This window comes from Xenopus tropicalis, chromosome 3 (genome assembly GCF_000004195.4).
Source record: "Xenopus tropicalis strain Nigerian chromosome 3, UCB_Xtro_10.0, whole genome shotgun sequence".
Lineage (NCBI taxonomy): Eukaryota > Metazoa > Chordata > Amphibia > Anura > Pipidae > Xenopus > Xenopus tropicalis.
This window is the reverse complement of record NC_030679.2, coordinates 43,062,741-43,086,576: the sequence shown is the minus strand read 5'-3', so window position 1 is coordinate 43,086,576 and position 23,836 is coordinate 43,062,741. Positions and strand designations below refer to the sequence as shown.

The 23,836-nt window shown below is 38.8% G+C and overlaps 1 protein-coding gene across 4 annotated transcripts in view; it reads left to right on the top strand.

Annotated features, from left to right (window-relative positions):
* Nucleotides 1-1,859: 1,859 nt before the first annotated feature.
* The window catches only part of cpeb4 (cytoplasmic polyadenylation element binding protein 4), a 43,062-nt gene continuing 21,085 nt past the window's right edge, over nt 1,860-23,836 (top strand). Inside the window, exons 1-3 of one of the 4 annotated variants that reach the window (XM_004912844.4) lie at nt 1,860-2,304; nt 2,764-4,342; nt 20,472-20,553. In XM_004912844.4, the coding sequence (XP_004912901.2) occupies nt 3,218-4,342; nt 20,472-20,553 (1,207 nt within the window). In that variant the 5' untranslated portion in view covers nt 1,860-2,304; nt 2,764-3,217. The remainder of the gene's footprint in view (nt 2,305-2,763; nt 4,343-20,471; nt 20,554-23,836) is intronic. The other 3 variants (XM_002936699.5, XM_031898821.1, XM_031898822.1) reach the window with 3 other exon arrangements.

The window sequence follows — 23,836 nt, the reverse complement described above, 5'->3', positions numbered from 1 at the left end:
AACAGCGTGAAAACCTTTCTGACTTTGAACCTTCAGTACATGATTTTGGAAGCCTCCCATAGGACTCAATGGCACTCTGTAGCTCCAACCTGGCCCAAGGAAAGTCTCCCATAGGGCTCAATGGCACTCTGCAGCTCCAACCTGGCCCAAGGAAAGTCTCCCATAGGGCTCAATGGCACTCTGCAGCTCTAACCCGGCCCAAGGAAAGTCTCTCATAGGGCTCAATGGCACTCTGCAGCTCCAACCTGGCCCAAGGAAAGTCTCCCATAGGGCTCAATGGCACTCTGCAGCTCCAACCCGGCCCAAGGAAAGTCTCCCATAGGGCTCAATGGCACTCTGCAGCTCCAACCCGGCCCAAGGAAAGTCTCCCATAGGACTCAATGGCACTCTGCAGCTCCAACCTGGCCCAAGGAAAGTCTCCCATAGGGCTCAATGGCACTCTGCAGCTCCAACCCGGCCCAAGGAAAGTCTCCCATAGGGCTCAATGGCACTCTGCAGCTCCAACCTGGCCCAAGGAAAGTCTCCCATAGGGCTCAATGGCACTCTGCAGCTCCAACCCGGCCCAAGGAAAGTCTCCCATAGGGCTCAATGGCACTCTGCAGCTCCAACCCGGCCCAATGAAAGTCTCCCATAGGGCTCAATGGCACTCTGCAACTCCAACCCGGCCCAAGGAAAGCCTCCCATAGGGCTCAATGGCACTCTGCAGCTCCAACCCGGCCCAAGGAAAGTCTCCCATAGGACTCAATGGCACTCTGCAGCTCCAACCTGGCCCAAGGAAAGTCTCCCATAGGACTCAATGGCACTCTGCAGCTCCAACCTGGCCCAAGGAAGGTCACGATACCGAAGCTTGAATGAATCCGAAACTTTCCTACTCGGCACAACAAATACCATTCAGTCGCACAAATTATCGCAAAGTACAAAAAAAGTTGCGCAAATTAGCAAAAAAGTCGCAAAAAATATGCACAGTACGAATACTTACAAAAAATACAATTTTTTTTGTATTCGGAAGCGATCGTACTTTGATAAATAGGCCCCTAGGCGTGGGCAGGGACATTAAACAGGCCCTGACATTTTAAAAACAGAGGCCAAAACAACCTCCCACAGGCCTAATAAATAATAACTCTATGGTACCTTACAGCAGCCCCTTTGGCATTTGCCAGAGTCCCCAAATTGCCAGTCTAGGCCTACTCCAGAGTAACACCCAAGCAAGTAATCGGCCACAGCAGGAACTGCACAGATACAACATTTGCCTGAACATAAACACTGCCCTTACACGGGCGAATTCTGTATATTTCTATGCGAGACCAGGGCAATGAACTGCGTTAGTTTTAACTAATCCGCAACTGCGGACCCCAAACAAGTAAATCCTCTGCAATTCCTCCCATCGTAACTGCTGCTGACTACAAACCCCAATATACCCTCAACAGCAGCCGAAGGGCTGGTCCCGGCCTTCAATACCCTAAGGAGCACGACAGGGGGTGACAAGGGCGTCCACCCCCTTTTCAAAGCCGCAACTTGACCTTTTTTAGGCGTGGCATACAAACAAATATGCGGCATTACCTCCTCGCCTTAGTGGGAAGAGATATGATTTACTATGACCTCTATAAGTGTCGACTACGTTTTATTTTACTGTTTGATACGACCTCAATGGGTGGAGCAATTTCAGGGCCGTGCACTCCTGTTTTCCTTTCTATTTTTTGACCTTCAAAGGCGTGGCTTTGTAAAGCGTAAGCGAAGGGCCTCTGCAGCGGCGATTGGCCTGTCTTTGCCGTGACGCGCGTTCTCCTTCTACTCCACGGTATTTCATTGGTTAAAAAGATGTCTTCGAAGGCAGAGGGGCGGTCGGGGCGGTGCGTTGTTGCGCTGAAGCTCCGCCTTGCTCTCCGCGAACCGGAAGCGCTTCTCGCTCCAGCTGGTTGTCATTTCACTCTGTGCTCGGTCCTGACTGGAAGGACGGGGAGGAGCGGCGGAGAGACGGGTAGATACACAACAGGGATCAAAGCAACAACCCTCCCCCTCCTCCGTTCCCAGACCCGAGAAAAGGAAGGCTCCCCCTCATACAAGCAAAGGAAATCTATTACATTCTCATAATTAGAAACATCGCTCCTAATTGACTTCGTTTAGTTTCTCACACACCGGGGACGGGCTACCCACAGGGAAGGGGAAGAAGCAGCAACGCAGGCGAAGCAACACAGACGCTGTAATTTCAGGGGAATAATATCATAACCTTCAAGGCGGAGACCTAATCGCACTAATATATTAAGTGGAAAACAGCTGGTGTCACTGACATGCAGGTTTCATGAGGTAATTATTCAAACGCTATTTTTAATGCTGCTGAAACCAAAATGGCTGATAATTTTTTTTTTGTCTGAATCCTTTTCTAGAGTAGTATTGATTTAGCTGAGGTGGACGATACCTCACCATTAATATAGGGTTTCTGTGAAAAATGAACAGGGAAATGATTGTTTGAGGGCTGCCATGCAGTATATGTCATGTATTAAACGCAAGGTGTAGTCACCATAGGGTTCTCCATCCTGCAGCCCCCACCCCCCAGCTGGGTTTGAACTGGAACTCCCACCATCCAAAGGCTGTGTGTGAATTCTGGGATTTGTAATGTAGTAATCGCATTAAGGCCACTGGCTGGGGATTTCTGATTGGGCATGTCACCTGTGTATATTGTAAAAAAAAAAAAATGGAGATATGTCATCTTATAATTTTTTCTGTCTCCTTTCTTTTTCTTCTTTTAATTGATGTGTAAACTAGGGTACTGAGAGGACAACGACCCAGCCAGCTACAGCCAAGAGGAGATCTCATTGAACCCCCCTATAGCCTGCTTGTTGCCTTTTTACTAGGACTGAGCAAGATAATAAAGCCTCTAAATGACAGGAAAATTCCGATTGATCTCTTTGCACTTAATGGATTGAAGCTGGGGGGAGAGGCACTGGGCAGACAGGCACAACCCAGTTTCTGTAAACCAAAGAATATTTGGTGTATTCCACCCATTTTTCCCCTCCTCCCTTGCCAAAGGAGGCCCTTTATTCTCTGTTAAATGACTGAAGAGGATTGGCATTAGAGAGCTGATTTTTTTTTTTCTGTTGAGAGATTATTTTCATCGTATATTTGGGCTGTATTAACCATCTTACTAACCCAAGGAAGATTATATTTATTAAGCACAATTTGGCTTCACCTAGATATTTTTTCCCAACATTTGTAATAAATGGGGGATTACGGGTTTGGAGTGTTAGTTCAAAATAACACTGGGAACAAGTCAGCCTTTCCTGTCAGATTTCATCCACATCTGCAGCCCCCTCACCATCATCAGAATACAACCCCCAGTCCCGCTGCTTTTATAAATAACACAGCTGCCAATGGCAGTAATGCTGGGTCAGCTTGGCTTTTTCCTGCTCCAGCTGCCCATAATATTCAGGATGAGATCCTTGGGTCAGAAAAATCTAAATCTCAGCAACAACAGGAACAGCAAGAGTCTTTAGAAAAACAACAGCTCTCTCCTAGCCAAAGCCAGGAAGCAGGGATTCTACCTGACCCTGAAAAAGTGAAATCGGAAGAAAACCAGGGAGACAGCTCTTCTGAAAATGGCAACGGCAAGGACAAAATAAGAATAGAATCCCCTGTGTTAACAGGTTTTGATTATCAAGAAGCATCGGGCTTGGGGTCCTCAAACCAGACCTTGACATCTTCTGCATCCCCTCTGACTGGTTTCAGCAACTGGTCAGCTGCTATTGCCCCTTCCTCATCCACAATGATTAATGAAGATGCAAGTTTTTTTCACCAGGGAGGGGTCCCTGCTGCTTCGGCAAATAATGGTGCTTTGCTTTTCCAGAATTTCCCACACCACGTGAGCCCAGGGTTTGGAGGTAGTTTTTCCCCACAGATTGGACCTTTGTCCCAGCATCACCCACATCATCCCCATTTTCAGCATCATCATAATCAACACCAACAGCAAAGGAGATCTCCTGCCAGTCCCCATCCACCCCCATTTACACATAGAAATGCTGGTTTTAACCAACTGCCCCATTTGGCCAATAATCTTAATAAGCCACCCTCTCCATGGAGCAGCTACCAAAGTCCGTCACCAACACCCTCATCTTCATGGAGTCCCGGTGGTAGTGGATATGGAGGCTGGGGTGGATCTCAAGGTAGGGACCACCGCCGAGGACTTAATGGAGGAATGCCACCATTGAATTCTATATCACCTTTAAAGAAGAATTTTGGAAATAACCACATTCAGCTGCAGAAATATGGCAGGCCAAATTCTGCCTTTGCACCAAAATCTTGGATGGATGACAGCTTAAACAGAGCTGATAACATATTCCCTTTTGCGGTGAGGATAACTAAATTTATGTAACATATGTTTTTAAATGTGACAAATTGCATGGATAGTAGTATTATACATAAGGGGAAAACAAGTCGTAAATTATTGTGCTAAAATAAGCACAAACATAATTTGTAAATGTAAAAGCTTCAGTCTCTGCAGTGTACGAAAATACAATGACAGGAATATTCTGCATATAAAATCTTCTTTGGATGCGTTGTGTACATAAATGTGAGCAATAGTTAGAAAAACATAGAATGATTTTCAGAAACATGTTTATCAGTGATTATTTTTACTTGTCAGGATATCTGTTCTTGCACCAGCTTTGCATTAATTAAATGTGATGCAGAAGCTGCGATTAGCCGATAATAGTTAATTTGAACCTATCTTGTCTAAGGGAATTTAGTTGCAGCAGTATCAAAATTATTTTGCGGTAACCCTTTCTTTACTGAAAGTGGTTCTTCTTAAAAATTATAATATTGTGTGTTTGGATGTTACTGCCGCAAAACTGTAAGGTTTTGTGGACAGAGTAATATTTTACAACATATATTTTCATTCTTGAAATATTTTTTTCTCTGGATGAGCTTATTTTTCAGGTATATTTTACTGTGGGATGTATTCACTTTTTTTTTTTTTAATTCCCATGTTTGGGATGTCTGACAAGAAATCCATAAAATATATTTGAATGTGTGAAGCAAAATGAAAATATTTTCTTGCTGCTCGCATTTTTTCATATATTATGGTATTATCTATTAGCAGTTTGTGTAATGCTTGACCTTGAAGTGCTGCAGAGCGCTGTGCTTGCCTTTTTCTCAGTCAATCTATTGGCAAAATATATTGCATATATCATAGCTGTTGCTAGGTCCCTTAAAGGGGTAGTTCACCTTTTTTTTTAACTTTGATTATGTTATAAATTGCCCTAGTCTTATTAGCCTATCAATTGGTCTTTGAAATGTATTTAAATTTATGTATATATTTTAAACAATTAATATTCCTTTTCTTCTTGCTTGCACTTGAAAATGCTATCTACTTGCTGGCATCAACAACCATGGCAACCAAAAGATTCTATAAAAGTACAATTTTATTGTTATTGTTACGATTTTATTATCTGTCTTTTCAGGCCATCTGCAAATTATGTTCCAGTCTGTCATACAAACGACTGGCTGGTTGCTAGGGTAAGTGGAAACCTAGCAACCAGATAGCTGCTGAAATTCCATACTGGAAAGCTGCAGATCAAATAGTTAATAGAAAGGTTTAATCAAGGGGCTGTGTGGATGCCCTGGGCCTTGTACAGTAGTGTAAAAGTTTGTCTTTTACTGTCTGAGTTCTGATTTTATTGCACTGGGGGCAGCTGCAAAGCATTACTGGGAGAGGAGGCCAAATCACTATAATAGAACCCCAGGTGTATTTTTCAGTAAAGAAGAGTGCCAGCTTATGGTGTGAAGCCTAACATGCCCCCATTGGTTAACCCTTTCTTTTTCCTTTAAATAACAGAAAATACCCCAATAAATGAGATTGTGTCAACAAAAAAATCATACTTAATCATTTTTAAGAAGAAAATGAATGAGGCGGTTTCTCTTTATTTTTAAACTATTTTATTTATTTTCAAAGTTTGTAGCTTTTTGTTTTATCTTATGGCATATATTTCTTCCTATTTATGTATAACATTTTTTTTAATAATATTTGAATTAATTGTATGGCGACTGCATCACAGGGATTCACCATAAAACTGTGTTTTGCATAATCAAAGAAAATATCGTTCTGAGTAATATTACCTTATACCTTTTCAGTGATTTTAGTGATTTTAAAGTTGTGTACATGTGTACAACTATTATTTGTTTATCCCTTTCCATTTTCTTGTTCTCTCAGTTGTCAGTTGTCTTCAGGATTTATAAATACAGAGTATATAACCGTTCATTACTGCTTAATATTGCATTTGCTGGTATTATGCAAATAATAGTTTTTGGTGGTGGTCCTCTTGAAATGAGACTTCTTTTTGTTTTTACAAATCTACATACTAAGGGGCTGATTTACTAATCCACGAATCCGAATCCCGAATGGGGAAAAAATCGGATTGGAAACGAACATTTTGCAACTTTTTCGTATTTTTTGCAATTTTTTTCGTCACCGTCGCGACTTTTTCATAGCCATTATGACTTTCGCGAATTGTTGTGACTTTTTCATAGCCATTAAGACTTTCGTGAATTGTCGTGACTTTTTCATAGGCATTACTACTTTCGTGAATTGTCGCGACTTTTTCATAGGCATTACGACTTTCGCGAATTGTTGCAACTTTTTCGTATTGAGCGCTCGAAAAAGTCGCAAAATACCGATCATTACGAAAAAAACGCATTCAGACGCTTTTCGGACGTTCGTGGATTAGTAAATGTGCCCCTAGGTTTGTAAAGTATTTTCAGTTTTTATGGTAATTTGTTTTAAATACACTGGGGAGTTATCTAAATTAATTTTTGCACCAAAAACATTACAAATAATGGGATTTCAGAGTTTTTGTTCCAAGGACCTTTTCTATCAGTGCTGTCATTAAAAGCTGGGTCATCCGTACACCTGCAGCCACAATGTGTACATAGAGAAGTGGGGACCTTTGTTGGCATCTGTGCAAAGTAGCTCACCAGCCTTGTTCTTGCCAATAGTTGTATCCTGCAATTAAATATAATAACACCCTGATGTTCTGTATTTAAGCAGAGACTATGTTGTGTTCTTGTCGCACTTTGTTCTGCTCCTGCAATCTACCTTTATAAATGGGTCTTTTTTCTCTGAATAACTAGAATAAAGGTGACTATATATGGGCCCATTTTTAACTGCCGATATCGGTCCTTTAGACCGATATCCAACGTCGGGCTCCAACGTCGGACCTCCCCAACCGATATCTGGCCTGTAATTGTCCAGATCTTGATTGCGCAGGTTTGATTTTTACTTTGGATCGGGGACCACATTGGCTCAGTGATGCAGTCCCCAAACCAACAGTCCCTATGCCTGCTGTTGTAATTCGATCGTTTAGCCCTAGGACCAATTAGCCCAATATCGTCAACCTGTGTACGGCCATCTTTAATTCTGAATTACATAACTTGCTTTTATGCTGGACAATTGTATCTTGCTTTGCTGGGCCTTCCTGGAATGCAGTTTTTGTTTTAAAGGATATTTGGCCTTCACATAGGCGTGAAATTGACATGTATTTAGTCAAAACATAACATTGCTAACAAATAGTGCAATTTTTGCAATGATGCCTAGTAGCATTCTAAAAACATTAGCATTTTATTTCATTTGAAAAGGTCTTATTCGTATGTATATTTAGGTGTAATATTACATATAGGAGGCTTTTTATCAAACTGTGAGAAAACAGACTAGAAAAACAAAAAAGTGTTCATCAAGCTGTGTATTAATCTTCAGCAATATGCGTTTTGCGTAAAAGCTGTGGCTGCTTCAGTATGACCTGTACACTTTTACTTGCCGCCTGAATTTTTCCCATTGACCTGATTGGGATATACTATACAAATTATGTTTACAATGTGTTACATGTAACCAGAAGGTTAACTGCAACCAGAAGGAAGAAAAAAAAAACTGCAGTATTTTTGCAGTCCCATACAGGCAAGCTGTACTTTTACCCCATATTTAATGGTTTCCCAGAATTCATGCCATTTGACGCAGCCCCCCCCCCCCGGGATAAGTATGTGTAATTTCATTTATATTGTGCTGCTTATGTACGTAGCACTGTACAGCAGAACAATACATTAATGGAACAAATAGGTAAATACAGTAATAACAAATTACTGGTGTATTTCCAGCCATGATCTAAGTAGTGTTACCAGTATACAAATCCCAGGTACCATTTATTGGGCTGATTTATCTTTTATATGCACATGCTCGCAGGTGGGGTGTGTTTCTTGCAGCTTTCAGACTGGGCCTGCAGTGTTTATAGGAAAAACCTTATCTTGTTTTCCTTGGAGCAAGGTCTGCCAATCTAATAGCATGTGACTCAGCAGCAGCATGTTCTTGCTCCAGCTTTCTTGTGATGTATATCCTTGGAAGCAAAAGGGCAATTCTGCTGTGAATGCCAAAACTGCTTATGCATGCCACACCAAAACCCCTTCAATATAATTATTATAATTACTATTAATGTCCTTTATTCATAAAGCACCAACTTATTTCACAGAACATTATAGACTAGAGAAAGACAAGACACTTACAGAATTCCCTCCTGAAGCAGAGCTTGCAGTCTAATTCTCTTATCGGTTACACAAATGCGAGTACAAAATAGGGGCCAGTTTTGCCAGGAGCTAGGTAACCTCCCAGTCTGGATTCAGGGCAGAAGCCACATCACTTGAAGGAAGCCCAGGTAACCACAAAAAGAGAATTCATACTAAATGCAGATGCCACACTTATATTACTTTTTAATAATAATTTAAATGCAGTGTTACTTTACATTTTGTTGTATTTATGTGAGCAAAATTTTCTCTGCCATATTTAGAAAAATATTTGTGTGGGGTGGCTCTGAGCAGGTATGTGTATACAAAATATTGTGCATGCTGGTGCAATAAAAATGCAGTAGGATTAGATGAAACATTGGTGTGGTCACAATCTATACATTCAACATGGGTGACCCAAAATCTCCTCTGTTTGGGTGGAAGTACAGTTGCTTTTACTAATTTATTATAAATACCTGTAATGCCTGTTGTCATTGCAGCTGCGTTAGTGTTCTAGTTTACCATCTGCCTGAGGCATTGTGGATATATCCATACAGGGTCATTATATGCAATCAAGTATATTTTTTGTCTCTTATACGTAGGGGTGACCACTAGTGGTGTGTGGACCGGGCCAAAACCTGCAGGTCAAGCGGGTTCAGGCCTACCTTTGCATAGCAGAAGTGGGTTGCAGAAAGATTTGGGTTGAGCTCTTCTTGCTGCCCTCCCCACCTGTGACCTAACTGATCCCTGTTCCGCCTTTGGCAGCATCTTGTTATAGGCGTGTGCCTGCTCTGCCCCCTCAGTGACATCAGAGATGGGCAGGGCCTATAAATACATGTAGATGCCCAGGTCGGGTTGGCAGCTGGGGGTTTAGTGTCAGATGGATGTCGACTTTTTGTCGACCTGCACATCACTAGTGACCACACATATGTAAGAGAGGATTTCTCAGCATAGTTCTACTGTTAAGTGCAAACAAGCTACTTTGCCTTTCCCCAAATATTTTGTAGGACATGGATAAAGCTTTAGGGAACTTAAATACTTACTGTAATTGAACAGATATTTACATTAGAAGCACTGAAAGAAAGATTATGATCTATGTGTCTGGCTTAGACGTGGGACTAAGTAATATAAGGTGGTTGCGGCATTTTGGGATAGATTTGAAAGAGCGAGTAAATGCTGCTTATTTGCTTTACAACAAGTTGTTTTGATGGTCATCTGCAGTAAAGATGGACTTTATTAAGAGTATACTGCATGTGGATGTATGGAATGTTGGTTAGTGGCATAGCGGAAGAGAGAGGTGGCAATGTGCTTTCCTTGAGGTGATACTGGATTGATCTGATTGTTTGGGCCGAGGGCCAAGGACTGCATCAATGTGCAGATGCATTTCTCATCCTGACAAGACTTTTATACTTGCCTGATCAACATCTGCCTGATTTTTTTATTGGCCGTGTTTGGCCACCTTTAGTCATTGGATGAACTATAAAATACACGTAGAATTCAAGCCCATGTTACACCAATAAGAAGTAAATCTGCAGGCCCTTTATATATTTTATGTTATCATTTATTTTTACATAAATATATAACCGTATTTCCATGTATCCTTTTATATGAATATTGTTGGTCTCTGATATCTACCAAAAGGTTTTTGAGTAATTGATTAGTAGATCTTGAGCCAAAAATTGTCTATGTACAACCTGAAAAATAGCTGCTTGTTTAAAAAGATAGTTTGCCATTAATTTTAAGGCCATGGTCTCACACGCATTTTTTCCTCCTCTGTAGCTGTACTCAATTGGAAGCTGTACTTTTCAGTGCAGATACTGCACAGTATAGATACAGTGCAGATACTGTGGGCAGAACCGGATCCGCACTGGAGCAAACACTGTGTGTGCCCAAGGCCTTATTGTTACAGGGGTATGCTAAGACAGTTAAACAGCTATCTGGTTGGTGGAGTCCAGTCAAGTTGATTTAGATGTATCATGTAAAATGTAAAGTTACTTTTAAGCACTGCGAATAGCAGTAAGCATACAATTGGGATTGCATATTGTGACTAATCTATTGGCAATAAAATGCCAAAATGCCATTCCTTCTTCTTTAAAAAAAGAAAAAATATGCAGCCATGTTCTCCTGCTGATCTGGCTGACTACTTTGAGACTCAAATAAAATGTAACAGTAGTTGACTGTCCTCAGCCTGACTTCAACCTGTATCCTCCAAATTACACAATCCCCTGCAAACAGGATGTAAAGGAATGGAAAATCACAGTTCAGTACCTTGTGGATTATGTAGTTCCTGCAAACTGTGGAGAAGTTGTTACAATATGTAACATCAATATTTTAGTCCCTTCTCCCCTGCGAGGAATTCAAATGATGCAGAAAGAGAAACTGTTTTGCAGCTAGAATTTATTATATAAAAATTGTATTTATTTATACCTTTTGAAGGAGAAAATTACAGTGATATAGGTATATTAGGGGTTTCCACGTTTTGTGGGACTCGCAACAGATTTTGGTTTGGAGATTTGGAGTTTCCCTTTAAGGCATTAATACACTGCTAGAATGTCTCCAGATGGGCTAAAGAGGACTTTTATGGCTGTAGAATGGCTAGTACTAGTACCCATTCATGCATGCACATTAAGGAGCAGCAGAATAAGCAAACCACAATGGGGCCCTTTCCTTACTACTAAAGACTGGACTTGTGGATACAGGATATATCTACTGCAAGGTGCAGAGAGCAGCCATTTTCCTTTGCAGAGCTAAACTATAAGGAAAATTTTGATCAGATTTTATCTGACCCCAAAAGTACTTGCCATGCAACAGTATTAGATTTTCTGATCTGCACAGCTGCAATGTAAAGTTGAATGGTGGGGTTTATTCCTGCATGTACATCCGACAATGTATTTCAATGAGAAAAAAATAGTCTTTCAGGCGCCGTCAGATTTTATCTTGTCTGATGCAAACGTAGCATGCAGTGTATGTGATCTGTTGGGAATCACTATCCTGCAGATCTCTCTGGTGCTTCTTTGTGGCATTAATGCTTTATAGACTTGAATGCTTATTTGCGACTGTCTTTTGCCAGTGATACATTTCTAAGTATACAATCTTCATAAAAATAATTTGTTTCTTTTTCTCATGGTCATGCCATGTATATCAGTCTTCTGCAGCTTAGGTTCAACTGCTCATAATTCTTTTCCTCTTATTTACCAGTTGCTGTCTCAGGAGAGGCTGTTCATCCTGCTACTTATTTTTAGGACCTCATGGATGATATGATCCTGTGCTGTTGTGCCCCCCTGTACTGCACTGCATTTCTGACTTGGGCTGCCAGGGGTAGAGTTGGAACTTATAAACAGGAGAGTAGCTGGCAGTTTTAGTTTCAAGCAAGATTTGGTTTAAAGCAAAATGTTGTTATACATGGACCATTGTACAGGAACTCTTGCCCCTGTTTCTTCATTTAGACAGATGTTAATTGCAGGTCATAGCTGCCTTTAAGCTCTATTATGGATATTGGTTCAGTGACAGATAACTGGTGTTATATGAAAGGTAAAAAAAAAAAAAAAAAAAAAAAAAAAAAACCTGATACAAAGTGTTCTTTTGCTGGTGCATAAACAGTGATAGTTATCAGATAGGTATGCATAACATTTTATTACAAGGATAAGCAAAATGACTTTGCAGTTGCTCAGTTCACAGTACAATGTGAGGCAGACTTCTTGTTATTTCTTGGAAAAAACTATCATTAAGTTGTATTACGTATGCGTACTACCAACGTTTTTATTATTTATTTCAGCTTTACCTGCAGGCCTCTAACACTTTTCCTGTTGGACAGCTACATTCTTGGGTAGAAAGTCTGAGTATGCAAACACAGTGGCACAGTGTATCATGGGGAATAAATTACATCTCCAAGGGATTTTCTGAAAAGGCCACATGAGGCCTTAGGTTTACTAAGTGAAAGAGCAGAGAGATTCCAACCTGTTTATAGTATCTTACACTGATGAAAAAATAGTTGACGATCTTCCCTATGAAATAAGCATAGCTTTCTGTAAATGCAACAGCTAGGTTATTTGTAGTCTCTCTCCATAAACATTCAACAGGGAAGTTTCTTCCATGAGTCAAATTAAGAAACTTGCCTCAGATGGCTTCACCCTGCAATTTGAGGCTGAATATGACCCCACTAACATGGCCTTATATGGGTGACTGTTGTAGAAGTCAGTGCAATAGTTTGGGGTGTTCCTCCTGAGCTGCTAAAGAAATACAGGTGCTACACAAGCCAAAATTACTTGGTAAGCCCCTACTTTAAGAATTCTGTTAAGCAATCAGCTTCAAGGTATTGTTACTTATTGAGAATGGGGTGATGTTTTTGTGTGTGTGTGAGTGTTTTCAGTCATCCAGGTCAGGATTTACTGTACCTAGTAGAGATAAGTCTAAAGGAACTGGACTTGCAGGGTTATCTTGAAAATGGTTCACCACTCTTCAGAACAACACCTTCAGTTTATCTGCCTGCCCAAATTACATTGCAAACAACTGCATTTTGGGCATTTTGCCGCCCTCATTTTAACGCAGTGACAAATGAACCTTTGCCCTAAGAGTAATATAGTCACCAAAGTCATTTTGAAGTGCCATTATACTTATTCAGGTAGGTGTTAGCTGAAACTCACAAAGATGTTAAAGTATAATCCAGTCCCTGTGGTACCATGGATCCGAGGCAGGTGTTAACTTTGTATGTTGCATGACTGGTAGCGTGTATTGTTGTAAAATAGTTGTATGTATGTATGTAAGATTTGTGGTAAAAGATTGTATGTTAAAGACATACATACATACATACATACATAAACAAGCGTGTCGCAGGACCCCTCTTCTGTTAGGCATGGTTATTCCAGTTTTGCAAAAAAAAACCTTTTTCAACTCTTTTTCAAAAGAGTGATAAGCATTCTACGAGGGACAGAAGAACAGGCATTTGGCCTGTTATCCAGAAAGTTCCAAATTACGGATAGGCCATCTCCTATAGACTCCCAAAAATTCAAATTTTCAAAAATGATTTCCTTTTTTTTTAATAAGACAGTACCTTGTACTTGATCCCAATATATAATTGATTATTTTTGGAGCCAAAACAATTCTATTGTGTTTAATTACGGTTTAAATAATTTTTTAGGAGACTCAGGGGCACATTTATCAAAGTACAATTGCAAACAAAAAATTCAAATTTTTTCTAATCTATAGGACTGTGTGTATTTTCTGTGTTTTTTTTTTTGTTAATTTGCGCAGCTTTTTCATACTTTGGGATGTATTTTACGCAACAAAATCGTATTTGTCGCATTGAGTACTAAAGTTTCGGATTTATTAAAGCTTCGTCACCGTGACTTTCCTTTGGCCAGGTTGGAGCTGCAGAGTGCCATTGAGTCCTCTGGGAGGCTTCTAAAAACATAAACAGAAGGATCAAAGTCAGAAAGGTTTTCCTGCTGTTTACGATCGTTCGAATACGAAAATTTTGTGACTTTTAAGATCGCCAATACGATATTATCGTGACTATTCCAATTTTTTCGTTAGCATTTTTGTGACCTTTTCGGTCATCAGAAATTATCGTATCTAATCCGAATTTTACCCATTTCGGGATTCGAACTCGTACTTTGACGAATTGCCCCTTAAGGTATGGCAATCCAAAGTACAGAAAGACCCCTTTATCTGGAAAACCCCTGGTCCTGAGCATTCTGGATAACCGGTCAATACCTGTATAGGTACCATACCTTATGTCTGCTAAAAATCACTGCAACATTATGTAAACTCAACAGTATTGTTTTGCCACTAGTATGAACTAATGCAGCTTAGTTAGAATCAAGGACAAGGTATTTATTATTACAGTACAGGTATCGGATCCCTTATCCGAAAACCCATTATCCAGAAAGCTCCGAATTACGGAAAGTCTGTCTCCCATAGACTCCATTTTAATCAAATAATTTTAAAACTGATTTCCTTTTTCTATGTAGAAATAAAACAGTACGTTGTAATTGATCCAAACTAAGATATAAATAATCCTTATTGGATGCAAAACAATCCTACTGGGTTTAATTAATGTTTTATTGATTTTTTTTTTTAGTAGATTTAAGGCATTGAGATCCAAATTACAGAAAGACCCCTTATCCGGAATACCCTTGGTCCCGAGCATTCTGGATAATGGATCCTATACCTGTACTGAGAAATCATTGTTAAAAAGTAGAGAAAATTATGATATCTTATATCTGTACATCTTATATCTGGCATTTATTTGTACTGTTATGGCAAATAGTATTTCCCAAGTGTGACCTGTCTTGCTTTATGTCAGGGATGTTACAAATACACATGGAACACTTTTCTCATAAAATATGATCCAATTAAAAGATGATCAACCTACTACATTTTAGAAATTAAAAACAAATATCTGATAGGTGACTGTGGGTACATACCAGTTTTGATATTATTGTTTGGAGCTTGGTATGTTAATGCTTCTTGGGACATCAGTTATTATTACTGTATATACTCGAGTATAAGCCAATCCAAATATAAGCCGAGGTACCTAATTTTACCTAAGAAAACTGGAAAAACGTATTGACTTGAGTATAAGCCTAGGGTTTTGCGCGCAACGGATGCCAGACACTTACATCTTCAAATCCATATACTCGAGTATAAGGCAAGTCCTAGTTAATGAACTCACAAAGGAATTTAGAAAATTGGTATATGACACATTACATAAGAAAGTTGATCTGTGGCAAGTTTATCCATTTGCATCCTGTGCCAAATTGGTGAGATTTTATTGCGCGCAACAGATTTCAGACACTTACTTTCAAATCCATATACGCGAGTATAAGCCGAGGGTGACTTTTTCAGTACATTTTTGGTGCTGAAAAACTCTGCTTATACTCGAGTATATACGGTATATCTTTATATCGCAGGATGAGCTGTATGGGTGTGGGTACCATTATATTTATGAAACCAACTTATCTCTCAACTAGAATAGGTTGGCACAAAAATACTGTACCCAAAAGTTTTTTTTATTATAATCAGATTTAGAGGTAGCAGGGTTTTTCTCACATCATTACCTGTTTAATGCTTGCTGTGTGGAGGATAAAAAGGTACTCTTTTCTATGGCCACCAATTCTGATGCTAATTCATCAGGGTAGTTGTCTTGAATTTGCACCAGCCACTAAGTGTTAAATGGCATGATGTGGCCCTCTTCAAACTAGTTGTGAGGAGAGGATACATCATGCAGCCGCTGCTTTGGACACCCATGAAGTGAGGCAGTCATATCATGCCAAAAGACCTTCCTATTCCTGTTGTGTCGGCAAGAGTGATCAGATTGATTTGGTCCAAACCTTACTGAATTTTCTGAAGTGCACACTCCAAACAGAATGGAACTGAGTTTTCTGATAACTGTTGCAGTGAATGCCTTCCTTTTTATACATATGCACACTTGCTTAAGTATTTCTGTTGTTTTTAAAATGTATTTTACTCTAGTCTTTTATAGGTCTACAAGTCTGTATAGATCTATATAGGAAAGCTGGAGATAAAGCATTAAGTAATATGGAAAGAGAAGTGGGAAGGCAGGAGAGGAAGGATTAGTTAGAAAAAGGAAAAAAGGAGGACTGCCTGGTTAGTGAGTAAGAAGAGTTTCATATAGTACATTGATTGCTGTGAAAATAAAAAAAAAAAATTAAGTGAGATTGTAAAGGTGATTGCAAATGGGGTAGATTTGTCGCCCACTGTAAAATCTGTGCTATTTATTTATTTAGTAGTGTGTTTTTTTTTTTTTTTCTTTTTTCCCCAAAGACACTGTTTTTGTTTGATTTGCCTAATATTATACTATGGATCCAGTATTAATTGTATACAGTTTGTAATTGCTTAAGTGTGTGGTTCTATGGCTAAAAATAGATTATGGGAGATTTCACTGAAATCGCGCCGCCGCGTATACCATCCCACCGGCGATTTACATTTTCGTGGGTGGGATGGCATTTTGGGGAGATTAGTTGCCCGCGAACAGGGAGATTTGTCGCAGGTGACTAATCTCCCCGTTTGCCAGAGCCCTTTAAGCCCCATTCATGATAAAGGGAGATAATATAGATCTTGATAGTTTATTACAGGAGTAAAGTGCTTTAATCACTTGATGAATCAGAGATAGGAAACCAAAACACGTCCAGATGACCTTGTTGAATCCCTTTTCTCTGCATCCATTGAAAGGATCAGAGAAGGTGTCTAATTGGCCCAATCAGGGAAGGGGGAAAGATTGGAGCCATTAAGCCAAAACATTTGTGGGTTTTTTTTTTCTTACACTACCTTTTGCACAGTCTTTGAAAACAATCTGTAAATGCCCCACAATAATATCTATATTTGTTGTAAGGAAGTGCGAGTGCCTATGGTCTGTCATTATTTTCCCTCACTAATATCATTGTGCGAGTTGCACCTTTGTGTTAAAAGTGAATGCCTTTTTGGCTTTGTAAGGAGAATCTGAGCGGTATATTAATATTCACTGAAAAATACACATTGAAGTATCTTTCTGTACTAGGAAGTTTTTTTTTTTTCGTATTTTTATTTTGGTAGTACTGATCTAATTTGCTTTTAGTGTGCATTTATATATATTTATTAAATATAAGTGTGTTTTCTTATTGCAAGGCTTTTTTCCTAAGCAGATTTGGTAAAGACAATTTAATTCCACCTTTAAGCCTCTGACCAGGAGGTACATTGGGCATTTATTAGTGCCAGCCATCTGGGAAACTGCAGTTGAAATGAATTTTTAGTCAGAGTATGGGAAATTTTACACAACACTGTGAATGTTACAGTGTATTCTTATTGATTTAACCTAAATGAATGTTAACTGAAAAATGCTTACCTACTCCGAGACCTGGTTAACATTATTTTTAGTAACTGGTCAATTGAAAGCAAGATCAGTATTTTAGGAGCAAGTTTTTCTGAAGCATTACAGTAACCTTATTGGGGACTGGTATAACAATGCAGCTAGAAGGCCTGCACTGAGTAAACTTAGACGCTTCAGTTTGTAATTAGCATAGCAACTTTCATGTATTACTCCATTTTAATCAAATTATTCACATTTTTAAAAATTATTTTCTTTTTCTCTGTAATAATATAACAGTGCCTTGTACTTGATCCCAACTAATGCATAATCCCTTTTCAAGGCAAAACAATCCTATTGGATTTAATGAATGTTTAGATGATTTTTTAGCAGGCTTAAGGTATGGAGATCCAAATTACTGAAAGATCCCTGATCTGGAAAACCACATGTCCCTAGTATTCTGGATAATGGGTCCTGTACCTGTAAAACTTAGATTTTTCAAATGATCTAGTATCCTAATGTTACAGTCTCAAGAAAGATGAAGAATATGCAGTCATTTCAACTTATCATAAGTATCATAAGCGCATAAATAGTTGCTGACATTCGATCTAGCTGTTGCAGATTGTAGAATGAACCGCCTCATAAACTTAAATTGTTGTTTATTTTCAGCTATTAGTTGGCATAACCAAAGGATCAGAGATTTCTAAAGTGACTTCATGGTCAGTGACTATTTGGTACGATATCTGATTATACTGTCAAGTCAACAGTGTTAAAAGGTTCTATTTGGGGCCTGCATATGATATGGCCTTCTATATGATTATTCGCATTTTTAAAAAGATTACAGTGTGTTGTACCTATTACCAAAGTAAGCATTTTAGCAATAGGGGCCAATTAACAAAAATTGCATCTTTGAAAGTTATTTATTTTCAAAAGGAACGCTTACTCAGCCAAAGATGGTTTTAGAGTGACCGGCCATACACTGGCAGATTTTACCTGCCGATTTGGGTCCTTTAGACCAATTCAGCAGCTTTTTTAAAATTGGCCAGATCTTGATTTTCCATTGGATCTGGGACCACATCAGCTCATTGATGTCCGATGGCATTGATGCCCGCATGGGCATATGGGAAGAAGATCTTACCGTGTATGGCCACCTTAAGTCAGGGCAGTGCAGTCTTCTAATGCACATGCCTGGTTCTAACTAACTTTTATTAGCATAGCATTAATTGTGTTGGCTAGCAATACAATGTATACTATGTTTTAAAATCCTCATTGTCCGGTGAAACATGATATTAGTTGTCCAGCACAGACTATCATAATGATTCTTAGACTAGGGTTCAGGACTTGTATTTTAGTGTGATTGGTTCCATTCACTTATGCAAATAAAGGTAATTTAGCAGGAACGTTGCTAACCTATAGGTGTTTGATTTTTATATTAGGACATTTTAATCATGCACCTAATAAACAGGTTCCTAGTCGTCTCTTTCTCTGTCAGGGTTTTTGTCAGTCTCACTCCCTTTTGTCTGCTATAGTAAATCACATTGAACTGGTTGATGGTCTTGGCCCCGCTATGTGGCGCTCTCCTGAGAATCTCTCTCCATATGGTTGTATGAGCCTGGTGATCTTAATTAGCACATAATACAAATATTTCCTTTGTCAAATTAACCTCTGGGGCTGACTTTAAAGTTCTATACAAATTATTTTATTAAAAGGGTACAGGTATGGCATCTGTTAGCCGGAAACCCATTAATCAGACCATTACAGAAAGGCCATTTCCATTATAAGCAAATAATTCAAATTTTTTAAAAATGATATCCTTTTTTTCTGTGATAAACAGTATCTTGTATTTGATCCCAGGTAATCTTTTTGGTAATCTTTTTGGTAATCTATTTGATCTCTAATAATCTTAATTGGAGTCAAAACAATCCTGTTTGGTTTAATTAAAAGAGAAGGAAAGGCTAAGTCACTTAGGGGTGCCAAAATGTTAGGCCTTTTACCCCGGGCTGGTGCCCCTGTTAGGAGCTGCAGCAAGTGCTTCCTCTTCCTTCTTTTGTCAAAATCCCTGGGCTGGCTTTTTTATTAAAGTTTGGCCTTTCCCTCTACTGCTCATGTGCAAAGAAGGAAAAGGAGACCACGCTCGCAGCTACCCCGTGCTGGTGCGGTTTTCTCCTAACAGGGGCACCAGCCTGGGGTAAAAGTAAGCAATTAAAGTCACTTGGCACCCCCAAGTGACTTAGCCTTTCCTTCTCCTTTAATGTTTGAATTATTCATTAGTAGCCTTAAAGGAGACATATTGGATAAATGGGAAAAGACAATATTTTGTAGGCAATTATGAATAATATATGGTGCTGGTTTCACTTTGTGCTAAAAATTAATCCTGTCTGTAAAAATGGCCCCTTTCTTGGAACTTTGTACAGATCCTATCAGTTCTGTCAGTGTTTGAAATGAGGGGTGGGCGTGTCCTAACGGTCCCTGCCAGAAGCACAGGCAGAGGGGGACTAGCCAATCACAGCCCTGCACTCAAACAAGCAAAGATGGGCTTCAGTTCCCTATTAGGTCAGCCTAGCTGCTGATTGGTTCCTATCCTACAGTGCAGTGTACTGAGAGCCACCGGCCTCATGCACATCCAGAGAATTCAGCCAGCAGGAAGTGGGAGAGATGGGCGGGACTAGTGAGGTTTTGGGGGAATTTCTCAATAAATCAGCGCAAACCACAACTTTTTTTTAAGCACATTCCTTCTAAATCTAGAGGAGTATAATTCACTGGTACGTTCATAATTTTTATAGGATAAGTCTCCTTTAAGGTATGGAGATCCAAATTATGGAAAGACCCTTTATGCAGAATGCTTAGGACCTGGGATTTTCTGAATAACAGGTCCCATTCTTGTACTTTTGTTATATTTGCAAGTCTCTATAAACTTATATAACCTAAAAGAACATTTTGTCATATAAGTAAAGCCAAAAGCTCAATGGACAGCATTTTTACAGCTCCAGCAATCAGGTCCATGAAGGACAGCACTGTAGAATTTATGATTTATGGTTAATCTTTACCTTTTTAGGCTTAAATATTCACTTAATTAGATATCACTTGAACATTATAAACACAACATTAATAGCATTGTTTTTTGTTTTTGTAGGATCGTACAAGGGCGTTTGACATGCATTCATTGGAAAGCTCTCTAATTGACATAATGAGAGCAGAAAACGATTCCCTAAAAGGTAAATGTGCAGTGCTAAAGTTATTAAACACATCCGTTTGTTTGGCAAGTGAAATAGTGTTTGGGCAATATAAATATAATGTATGTAAGGAACCTAATAGGAAATATACAGTTTCTAATGGTTTATCTAACCTGTTATCGAACAGGTTTATCTAACCTATTTAACTAAAAAAAAATGAACATAATGTTGAATATATTCATATTTACTTCTTCATGACCAGCATGGTTGTAAGGTAAGAATTAACCAGCCCTTTGAAAAGTAATAGAGGATCTCCTACTGCTACATATTTGCAAATATGCCCCTCTGCGCACAGAAACAAATGTGTCTTCATACTTAAAGAGACCATTTAAAATAAATTCCAGTTTAAAAATATGAACAATTTTTCCCTTCAGGTAAACACATTTCAAATACCTACTTGGTGTTTTTAATTGGAGAGTGTTTGATTCTGCAGTCATACACCTGAATATCCAAGCTTCATTTGCCACACAAGTGCTTGCATTCTCCATTTATTTATCTTGCGACGACATATTTTCAAGCAACGTGCTGCGTAATATATTGCTTGAAAATATGTCGTCGCAAGATAAATAACGCCAAGAACATCGCTTCTTAATTATGACAAGTGTCCTTTTAGTGAATCGAGCGAAAAATAAGAAGTGATAAGATTTTTAACGCATGCTATAAATAGCACTCCTTATTTCGGACTTTAGTGAATCGGGCCCATTGACTTTGTTAGGTACTAATCTTAATTATTCAGGCTCTTTAAATTTTATATTGATAGTACTCCAATGCGATGTTATGGTAACTGACTCTCTTACGGTGTAGAAGCTTAATTTAAAGCGACAAACACCTTTATCACAGAAATTACATTTCTTAAAGAATATAATTTACATAAATTTGGGGAGGGAAACCAACCTGAAAGAAATACTCAAAACGTATTTATGTTCTATATCACTTTACCCTACAAATTGTTTGTGGAGATGCTAACATTCAGCTCTTAGTCTGCACTGTATAGAGGCTACAAGATGTTAGCTATCAGCCTAGGCTATCAGAAGGCTTTGTTTGTTAATACATTTTATTTTTATTAAACCAAAACTTGCCACATAATAACCATTGGGAAACTGGGAGCAACATCCAAGATGTTGCTCACGAGTGACAGGTTGGGGATCAGGCTTACACAGACTAGAGATGCTGTTTAGGTGTATACTGCAGCCTGTTGAAACATGTAAGCAATCACTTGAAACGGATAAATCATGTTTACATTTTCTTTTCTGTTGTAATGTATGATTTATTTATTTATTTGCTTTTTACTTTGATTGTGTAAATCCACTAATAACTTTTAATAATACACCCTCCACTGGTCAAGAGCTTGCATTCTACTCCTGCTGTTTAAAAAGCTAAGAAACGACTATAAAGCTGTAGACATTCAGGAGTGTAACATTGATTTTTCCAATATATTATACTAACAGATGTCCATCTTCCTATATCAAAATCAAGCAATATGTGTCAAAGTAGGCTATGAAAAATACACAATAAAAAGATTATTTTGAAGAGGAGCCCACACTGGAGATTTAAAGGCTTTGTAATGTGTAATATCTAAACCCATCAGAATTATTTGCCTTGATTTGCATTTACCTAACATTTTAAACAAACAAACATACATGGAAGTATATATGGAAGGATATTCGACAACAGAATTACAATGTTGATTAGATTAATCTGTTTTAGGAGAACTAAAGTAAGATCCCTGGGGGGAACCAATTTGCACTCTGCAGTGACTAAAATCACTTACATTATACCCAGGGCCTTAGTGCTTTTAAAAAAAAAAAAAAAAACATTGGCCTAGGGTACTTTCTAGGGGGAGTTTGCTCAATCCTTGTACCTGCTCTCAGTTGTCCCTTTCATGGCGCATGCACAGTATCCCCCTGCCCAGTGATTTCAACATTGAGCTTGCTTTAATTCATGTGAGTGTTACAAATATATATTTTCACTTTACAGTGAATGTCAGTGAAATTCACCAATAATAATAATTCTTACTAGCATGGAAACCACCCCCCCCCCCCCCCATAGGGAGCCACAAGAAGGTTGGCATGGGAGTAATGGTACACTGGTCCATTGTGCAGCATTGGATCTGCATGGAAAAGCCACCAGGAGGAAACCTTACCTCACAAAAATGTCCAAGTATGCAGCACAATGCAACCAGAATCTTTCTGGGGCAAAGTGCTGTGGTCTGAGGAAAAACAATGGTTTCTTTGGCTTAGGGATGCACTGAATCCACTACTATTGGGTTTGGCCGAACCCCTAATCCTTCGTAAAAGATTTGACTGAATACTGAACTTAATCAAATTCTTCATTTGCATATGCTAATTAGGCTACTAAAAGGTTAAGTAGAAGTGTGTGCTAAAACTTTTTTTTTTTTTTTTTACTTCTTTGTTCATGTGACCAAATATTATTTTTTGGAATCGATTTGTTCAGACACTTTGATTCAGCTGGATCTGAATCCTGCATAAAAAGGCTAGACCTTGGCCAATTCTCATTTTTTGCAGTGTAGTATTCTCCATTAGACACTTATTGCATTGTGAATTTTAAGATCTGCTTGAAGATGGCGTCATTTTTGCAGCAAACAACTTTTTCACTAAGCCGTTTTATTAGATACACTGTACACTACCACAAACTAATTCACAATCTTTTTTTACTGTCAGAAGTGGCCTGCAAACAGTTTTCAGTTTTGCAAAAGCTGTAATACATATTTGCAAAGGACAATATATTTGCTCAGAGGCATTACATTGTTGCATTGCGGATATATTTTCTGTTACAGACATTCACCCCTTCTAGTGTGTGACAGCCAGTGGCGCAGTAAGTATTGTGCAGGTAGATCGAAGAATGGATTGTTTTAAATCTGAACAAAGCATGGGAATATATTTCCCACTGTCAGTGAAGAAACCATTAGTGAGAAGAAGTTGGATATTACAATAAGACTGTGAAGCAAAACAGAACTCAAAATCAAGTACTTACAGAAACAAAAGCATCTCATTGAAAATCGTGGGCGGTTCTCTTAGATGCTTTGCATGCAAGATGACGTAGGAATATTTCTGAACTAGAAGCTTTCCTGCAAAGAAGAGCTGGGAACAATTCACAAAGCAAGAATGGAAAGACTGTTAGCTGGCTACAAGAAACATTTGGGGCTGCAATTCTTACTAGTGGGGGTGTTAAACACTCACAGGGTTCCCAAAACATTTGCATATGCCACATTTTATTTTAATAACTGCCGTACCATTTGTTCCTT